The 8,949-nt window shown below is 27.5% G+C and overlaps 1 protein-coding gene across 2 annotated transcripts; it reads left to right on the forward strand.

Moving 5' to 3' along the window:
• Positions 1 to 6,706: 6,706 nt before the first annotated feature.
• On the forward strand, positions 6,707 to 8,572 carry LOC135954548 (luciferin sulfotransferase-like). Of its 2 annotated transcripts, XM_065504738.1 has the most exons (6): positions 6,707 to 7,103; positions 7,164 to 7,296; positions 7,468 to 7,792; positions 8,039 to 8,111; positions 8,178 to 8,305; positions 8,377 to 8,572. In XM_065504738.1, exons 1-6 carry the CDS (start codon positions 6,787 to 6,789, stop codon positions 8,382 to 8,384), a joined length of 984 nt encoding a protein of 327 aa, XP_065360810.1. In that variant the 5' UTR covers positions 6,707 to 6,786; the 3' UTR covers positions 8,385 to 8,572. The 2 variants fall into 2 exon arrangements, with proteins under 2 accessions (XP_065360810.1, XP_065360809.1); XM_065504737.1 differs by having other exon boundaries at positions 8,178 to 8,572.
• The last annotated feature ends 377 nt before the right edge of the window (positions 8,573 to 8,949 follow it).

Raw genomic sequence — 8,949 nt, forward strand, 5'->3', positions numbered from 1 at the left:
ACATTCTTTAAGGTGTGTGTCAGACTAATATTTTCGGGCGTTGCAAACATCAACAAAAACGCACTATGCTGATGTAGGGTATAATACCGGCGACATCTCGTGATGGTAAACAACGTCAATTTTTATTACGATATTGATTAGAATATTTTGATATGATAATTTGTTGAGTATAAAATACTATATTACGAACCACTTCACATTTTGGAATATGTACTTTTGGTTGTTATTTATGTTATAAACAATAATTAAAAAATGTTACCCAGTTAGAAATTTGGAGGTTTCTCAATGGAGTCAATCGAATACAAGAGGTAATATATCTGAATCATTTAAAATTTCATGTCCAGTTGAAAAATAATAGTTGAACGAATCGTATGAAAAAGCGAAAAAATTTTGCGAACAAAAAAATGCAACGCAGTATAATAACAGTGAAAGTAAGTTAGTTATTATTTCTAGAAGAATGAAACCCATGCGCGAAATTGAGCGAAGTGTCAATAAATCCACTTTAAACCGTATTGCATCACGATATCACTTGAGAAAGAGTGTGGAGAGGAAAGCACTGCACACCGCCAGATGCTAAAAAATGTTTAAATCCGACAAAAAACGCGCAGTGCACAGTGGTTTAGAACATTTTTTTTTGGAAATAATTCGGTATATCGGGAACTATTGGAGATATTGTTACGAAATTTCACATCGTTACAGCTGAGGTACTTTAGAGTTGATTTGCAGTTGGGGGCCAGTGCGTTGGTCACCTCGGGTCTCAATTTTTTTAAAAACATCGCCAAAAATCCATTTATGATCCGAATGAGCTGAAATTGAAAATATAAATAGTGCTTAAGAAGATCTACAAAAAATACACCAACATGTGTAGGTTATCTCTATTAGTTGGAGAGATATTTAGGTTTATTAATTTATTTTTTTTATTTCTGCTCGATCTTTTTATGGTTTTTTAGATGTGGCGCTAAAATTCTTAATAAAATAAAAAAAAATTGCCAACAGTTATCTTGTTCCTATAAAAAGTTAAACGCATCCGAAGTTGAAACATGTAAAAAGTGACATATTTTTTAAGTTTTTTCCCAAAAAGGCCCATATATTTTTTCTTTTGTAGAACAAAATTTTCTTCAGCACTATATACATAAAATTTTTTTATCCGGAAAGAGAATTTAATGCAATAGCGTGAAAAGTAAATTTTGGCCCCCAAAAACTTGGCCTATTTAAAAAAAATTTGATTTGAGTAAAAAATTCTAATAAGCCAAAGCACTGATCCACTGATAGGGTTTGTATAACCCTATATGCTTCTTAAATAACTACAGAGTTTTTTTACTATCACACGGTAAATAACGTCACAGTAGGAACTTTTCTAAAAAAAACTTATTTTTTGAAACACATTAGGTATGTATTTAAAAATAAAAAATTCGAATGCCATTGATTTAACTCTTTAATGCATATTGTTGCGAATTGTCTACATTCCAGGACCACTTAATTTTAGGCGAATATAAGCTTGATACTAATTTTTTTTTTTTATTGTTTTTATTAAAAAAAATAATTCAAATACAAAATTCAGAAAAATCAAATGGAATACGAAAAGTTTCAGCTAACGAAATTCTAAATCAAACTAAAGCTAAAGGAAATATAATAAATAAAAATCAACTAAATATTTAATACTTTATAGAAAAATAAAAAAAAAAAAAATCATGTATTTAAGGGTTAAGGATATTTAAGTCTATATTGGTTCCAAATTTTGTTATGATATCTTTAACCCTTAAAATTTTACATTACTTCAAATTTTACATTTTTATTCGTAGAAAATCAAAATATTATAATTTTTTTTAGTTTTTAAGGTAAATGACGTCCCAACATTTTTTAAAATTATTTAATTTTACTAAAATTATTTAATAAATACTAAGGTTTTCACAAATATCAAATACTTACATAAAAAGCCTTCAATTACTCCTCAGAAGTTTCACAAATCTTGTCTCCTTTGACAAATTTGTACGTTTTTTCATATAAATCGTGTAAAATCTGTTACACCAAAATTTCTGTTAAGTCTATAGGCCATATGGTGGTCCTTAAAAATCATAAAAAGATCGATAAAAAATAATAATCAATAAACCTAAGTATCTCTTCAACGAATAGGGATAACCTACTCATGTAAGCGTATTTTTTGTAGATCTTCTGAAGGACTATTTATATTTTAAGTATCAGCTGATTCGGATCATAAATGGAATTTTTGCGATTTTTTTAAAAAATTTGAGAACCGAGGTACGCATTGGCCCCAATCAGCACTAGGAATCTGAACAAATGTAAATCAGCTCGAAATTACCTCAGATCCAACCATGTGATTTCGTAATAATATCTCTAACAGTTCCCGAGATACCGAATTATTTCCAAAAAAAAAACTTTTCTAAACCACTGTGCGCAGTACCACCATTTGAGTTTTTTTCGTTGCAAATATCATAACTTGTGAACCAAATGAGATAATTAAATAATTTAAAAGACATGTGATAGATAATTGATCAATGAGTTTTAAATGAGTTTGTGAAAGAGGTTCTTACGCCTTTTAGGTGGCTACTTATGGGTAGCAAAGTGGAAAAATCAATTTAAGTGAAGTAAAATAAAACATTTTTTTTAAATTTTTTATGTTTAAAGCGCCTTGATTTTGCGAAATGGTATCAGAGATGATCTATTGTGGAGCGACGAGAGTAAATTTAATTTATTTGGCTACGATTGAATTAATTTCATACGAAGAGCACCAAAACAAAGATATTATCCACAATGTCAGCTTCCAACATTAAAACTTGGCGGAGGATTTATTATGGTGTGGGATATGAAGCGATATGTTTAAAATAAAATCATTCATTATATGCTAAATATTTATAGTTACTTTTTCCGTGATGGAGTCGGTATATTGACTAAAATCGAAAGGATTATGAACGCAAGTAAATATTGTGATATACTTGAAAATTCTATGTTTTCTTCGAGAAAAATATACCCTAATAGTCTATTCCAACAATATAACGATACCAAGCACTCAAGTCTTAGCTTGTAGCTTTCTAAGTGACAATGATGTGCACGTTTTGAATTGGCCTTCTCAATCAATTGGTTGATTCTATGACTTTCAGAATGGCTACGTCACCAAATGTTAGTTTTAAGTAGATTTTTGTATGAAAAGAAGAATTTAATTTAATAATATTTTAAAAAACATGTTAAAATTCAGCATTGGTTTTGCTCGCATTAAATAAGTGCTTATTTTATTAAAAATACGAATATCAAAAATCAAAATTACACAATTTATTTGATATTTTTTTAAAATAATGAATGTCATAAGATCTATCCATCGATTAAAATTTAAAAGTTTCGGTTTGTTAGAGATTGGACTGAAGAATAGATTCGGTTCTAAAAAAAACTGTTTTAAATTAAAAACCAGTATTTTTATCTTATCGCCAGTGTTGCCAGTTTAGCCTTTTTGAGGCTAAATTTAGTGGCTTTTTTATCCTTTTTTTAATTTCGAAATAGCCTTTAAAAGGCTTAATTTATATTTGTGAGACATTTTAATTTTAATTCATTTCCATTTAGCTTTTCACGAGTACATACCCAAGAAAATTATATGGCAGCGTTTGTTTTAATGTGCCCAGACCAGTCGACAGTGTGCTGAACTATTAATCTAAGGGTTGCGGGTTCGATTCCCGCCAGAGACTCTGGGTGTATCTGCAGACAAGCAAAACGTTTCGCAGTTTGTGTTTGTTTAAAAAAAAATTGTGCAGTATTAAAAGTACAAATAACAATTGCCAATATCAAGTGCTTTAAAATGAAATAGAAGTATTTACTATCTGATTGGTTTGAAAATTCTCCTTCAAGACAAAGTTGTTATTACGCATTATATTCATCGTTAAATAATGGACAAGAGCCCCACAAACCCTTGAGAGCTTGTGATACTAGATGGCTGTCAATTGGAATAGCAATTAAACTTATTGTGGCTAAATACTGCGACTTAAAATCACATTTATCTTTAATTTCATCAAACCAGCAATGATATAAAGCCAAACATTTAAGTGATTAATATACTGATAGTAATTTGGCGTACTTTCTTTTTTTGAGACCAGTATTGGGCAATGTACAAACAAATTGTAACACAATGAAAAGAATTTGATCCATTATTAATGTCATCGTCACATTTTTGAAGAATGAGAGACAAAATAAAGAATTATAGAGCGGATGAAGCAAACAGGTATTGCAACATGTGGCAGAGCGTTGTCAAATAAAGAATTATAGAGTAGATGAAGCAAACAGGTATTGAAGCATGTGGCCGAGCGTTGTCCTATTACGATTTCAAGTCTGGCCACATATTCTGATCATTTTTCGGCCAATGCTCGCTTCAAACGAATCAGTAACCAGACTATCACAGGGAAACTGTTTCGTTTCCCTGTGATAGTCTGGTTAGATTTCAGCCGCTCATAATAGATAGGACCCTTTTGCTCCCAACAAATACAGTTTTGGTGTCAATTCGGCTGGTTGTCCCGGCTCCACATACGATCTCTTACGCATCGGGTTATCGTAATGGATCCATTTTTTATCGCAAGTAATGATTCGGTGCAAAAATGATTATCTTTTCGGACATGCAAAGTCGTCTAACTATTAAATTTATTAAAAATATCAAAGAAAATCTAGTTAAAAAAAAATATTTTTAGGTTACAATGAATTTTTGCTAATAAGATATTTAACAAATTTTTTATACTGGTATTATAATTGGTTAAAAACTATTCAATTTATTAAAAATATCAAAGAAAAACAAGTTTAAAAAAAAATAAATATTTTTGAGGTTAGAATGAATTTTTGTTAATATCTGGCTAAATCTTTAAGATATTTAACAAATTTTTTATACAGGTATCACAACTGGTTAAAAACTATTAAATTTATTAAAAATATCAAAGAAAAACTCAAAAAAATGTTTTTGAGGTTAGAATGAATTTTGGTTAATAACTGGCTAAATCTTTAAGATAATTAGAACATTTTTTATACAGATATTATAATTGGTTAAAACTATTCAATTTATTAAAAATATCAAAGAAAAACAAGTTTTAAAAAAGAAGGTTTTTGAGGTTAGAATGAATTTTTATCAATAACTTGCTAAATCTTTAAGATATTTAACATATTTTTTAAACAGGTTTTACAATTGGTTAAAAACTATTAAATTCGTTAAAAATATCAAAGAAAAACAAGTTTTTAAAAAAATGTTTTTGAGGTTAGAATGAATTTTTGTTAATAACTTGCTAAATCTTTAAGATATTTAATAAATTTTTTATACAGGTATTACAACTGGTTAAAAACTATTAAATTTATTAAAAATATCAAAGAAAAACTAGCTTTAAAAAAAAATATTTTTGAGGTTAGAATGAATTTTTGGTAATAACTTGCTAAATCTGTAATATATTTAACACATTTTTTACACAGGTATTATAATTGGTTAAAAACTATTAAATTTATTAAAAATATCGAAGAAAAACAAGTTTTTTAGAATAATATTTTTGAGGTTAGAATGAGTTTTTGTTAATATCTTGCTGAAACTTTAAGATATTTAATACATTTTTTATGCAGATATTATAATTAGTTAAACACTATTCAATTGATTAAAAATATCAAAGAAAAACTAGTTTTTAAAAAAAATATTTTTGAGGTTAGAATGAATTTTTGTTAATATCTGGCTAAATCTTTAAGATATTTAACAAATTTTTTATACAGATATTATTATTAGTTAAAAACTATGAAATTCATTAAAAATATCAAAGAAAACCAAGTTTTTAAAAAATGTTTGAGGTTAGAATGAGTTTTTGTTAATAACTTGCTAAATATTTAAGATATTTAACAAATTTTTTATACAGGCATAACAACTGGTTAAAAACTTTTAAATTCATTAAAAATTTCAAAGAAAAACAAGTTTTTAAAAAAAATGTTTTTGAGGTTAGAATGAATTTTTGTTAATATCTTGCTGAAACTTTAAGATATTTAACACATTTTTTCTGCAGATATTATAATTAGTTAAACACTATTCAATTGATTAAAAATATCGAAGAAAAACAAGTTTTTTAGAAAAATATTTTTGAGGTTAGAATGAGTTTTTGTTAATATCTTGCTGAAACTTTAAGATATTTAATACATTTTTTATGCAGATATTAATTAGTTAAAAACTATTCAATTTATTAAAAATATCAAAGAAAAACAAGTTTTTTAAAAAAAATGTTTTTGAGGTTAGAATGAGTTTTTGTTAATAACTTGCTAAATCTTTAAGTTATTTAACAAATTTTTTATACATTTATTATGAACTAAAATGAACTAATTAATATAATAATTTTACAACAAATAATGATTTAAAAAAAAATTATTTTATAGGTTACAATGAATTTTTGTGAATAATTCGAAAAATATTGTTGCACAAAAAATCTACATTTCATAATCAAGCGATCGATCTCAATTGTTTACTCAAAATACGATTGCTCACTTAAAAAATGTTTGTTTATTAAATACCAAATTTGTTACTTAGAATGTCATTTACAAAAGACACAGCTGTTCTAATGATAAGAGCTCTCAAATTGGGCGACTACAACAATACGTGCATTTTAATAAATAGAGAGATTGAAAAGTTTTTTCAAAAAAGCTTTTTTTTAATTGTTTTGCATTTTATTTTTATTATGTTTAATACAAGCCAGCCACTATCTCCCTGACTAAGTGCAAAATATTTTCACACAATATAATAACAAAGCCTTACAATTGTGTTGCTTTAGTTCAAAGAAAATGTTTGTAGTACGAGCACATTCCTCGGACAATATAGATAAACGTCAGGGACGTCCATTTGTGGAAATAGCCGCAAATGGGATTAATATACCTTTGGTGGGTGAACAATGGTTGGAACATTGGTGCTCCTTGCCCATAACAGAAGATTTCTTCAAAAGACTTTATGAATTTCAAGTAAGAGATGATGATGTCTATGTGGTGACATTTCCCAAATGTGGCACTACCTGGATACAAGAAACCACATGGCTGTTGGTCAACAATTTGGATTTTGTTAAAGCTAATGCAGAGGATTTGATTACTCGCAGTGTTTTTATAGAGTAAGCGGCTAATGAAATATTTAATTTACATATGTATGTTATAATTTCCTTTATTTTTAGCTTAATTGCTTTGTATACTGAAATGCCTATTGACAGCATTGAATCGGCGGATAAAGCTAGTTCACCCAGAGTTTTGAAATCTCATTTGCCCGCTCATTTGATACCCAAACAAATATGGGAAAAGAAATCGAAGGTTAGTTGGAAAAATTTATTTTAATAAATATGTATTTAAATGAAAATGTTTTTAGTATATTGATAAGATGCTTTCATTAAGCTTAAAAGCTAAAATTGAGCTACATAAACCACCTAATAGTGAATTATTTTTTAATTTATTTAATTTTCCTTCTCCCTCAAAATAATCCAGATCATTTACTGTGCTCGCAATCCCAAAGATATGGTCGTTTCATATTTCCACTTTCATCGTGGACTGGGTACTTGGCAGGGCGATATTAACGAATTTGTGGAAGATATCAGCAATAACGATATCATGTATTCTCCCTACTGGGAGCACTTTATGGACTTTTGGCGTATGCGTGAGGAAGAAAATGTTTTTTTTACCACCTACGAGGACATGAAGAGAGATTTGAGAGCTGTTTTAATAAAACTAAATAAATTTTTGAAGAAACCCGATTTAAGTGAGGAGCAACTGCAGCAGTTGGAAAAGCATTTATCATTTGACAGTATGAAGGGTAAGCAAATTAATATTCAAGGTCTTAGTGTAAAAACATGATATAGTATAATCTGATGCCTTATCTAACGCTATTAAAAAGATTTTTATTAATAAAATTTCATAAAAATCCTATAATCTAAAATTTAGAAAAACTTTTGATTTATTAAATTTTGCATTCTGTAACTTATCATGTTTTTGCAGTAAGTTGTATCCTCCTACCTTCCAATTATCCTTTTAAATACTCTAATTTTTATTTTCTTTCTAGCCAATAAACGTGTCAATCTAACTTATAGCATAAAAGCCGGCCATGGAAGTCCATATGTGCGAGAAGATTTTCAGTAAGTTTTCTTATAATTAAATAAATTTAAATTGTTTAACAATACTATTTTCTTTTTTTTAAACAGATTTATGCGCCGCGGTATTGTAGGCTCTCACAAGGATGAATTATCTCCCCAAATTCATAAGAAATTGGATGCTTGGATAGCAGAGCATTTGAAAAAATATAATGTTAAATTAGAGGATATTTTTGGAAGTATTTAAAATACAAAAATTAAAGTTTCAAACACCGTACTTGCGTGTGATATTTATCTCTTATAATTTCAGAGTTATAGGCATTTTAAAATTTTGCCATACTTTGGTCCGCTTTTTTCAAAATAAGGGGCGTACTTTTGGACCGATTGAACTCGAATTTAAGTTAGAGAACATAATTACCATTAATAAACAATATATTTCCTAGCAATACTAATTATGGATCCAAAATATACGATTTTCAATATAAAAATTCGAAAAATATTAAAAATCTATTGTTTTTGGGGTGAAACTCTTTTTATTAAAAAACAAGCTATATTCGACTTATATACCCTTCAACAAATTATACTTAAAAATATATTTTTTTAAATATTATTTAAACAAAATTAAAATTTTTTCCCAAATTGTTTTTTTATATTTTTTAAAAAAGTGTTTTCCAATTTTTTTTTTTAATTTTCTGTAATTTTAAAAATTTTTTTTTGCAAAAATATTTTATGAAAAAAAAAATTTTTTATGAAAAAAAAATTCGGGTTAAAAAATATTTTTCCCGATTTTGACCCATTGTAGGTCCAACTTATTATAGCTTTATATACATCGCTTAAATTAAATTTTTTTTAAATTTTTTTTTTCCCCAAATTGTTTTTTTAT

Source organism: Calliphora vicina, chromosome 3, assembly GCF_958450345.1.
Source record: "Calliphora vicina chromosome 3, idCalVici1.1, whole genome shotgun sequence".
Classification (NCBI taxonomy): domain Eukaryota; kingdom Metazoa; phylum Arthropoda; class Insecta; order Diptera; family Calliphoridae; genus Calliphora; species Calliphora vicina.

Excerpts from the sequence above, each read along its gene's own strand:
- LOC135954548 (XM_065504737.1), top strand. The coding sequence starts at position 6,787 with ATGTTTGTAGTACGAGCACATTCCTCGGACAATATAGATAAACGTCAG. Across the intron at positions 7,297-7,467 it reads TATGGGAAAAGAAATCGAAG|ATCATTTACTGTGCTCGCAA; the intron begins GTTAGTTGGAAA and ends AAAATAATCCAG. Across the intron at positions 7,793-8,038 it reads ATCATTTGACAGTATGAAGG|CCAATAAACGTGTCAATCTA; the intron begins GTAAGCAAATTA and ends TTTTCTTTCTAG.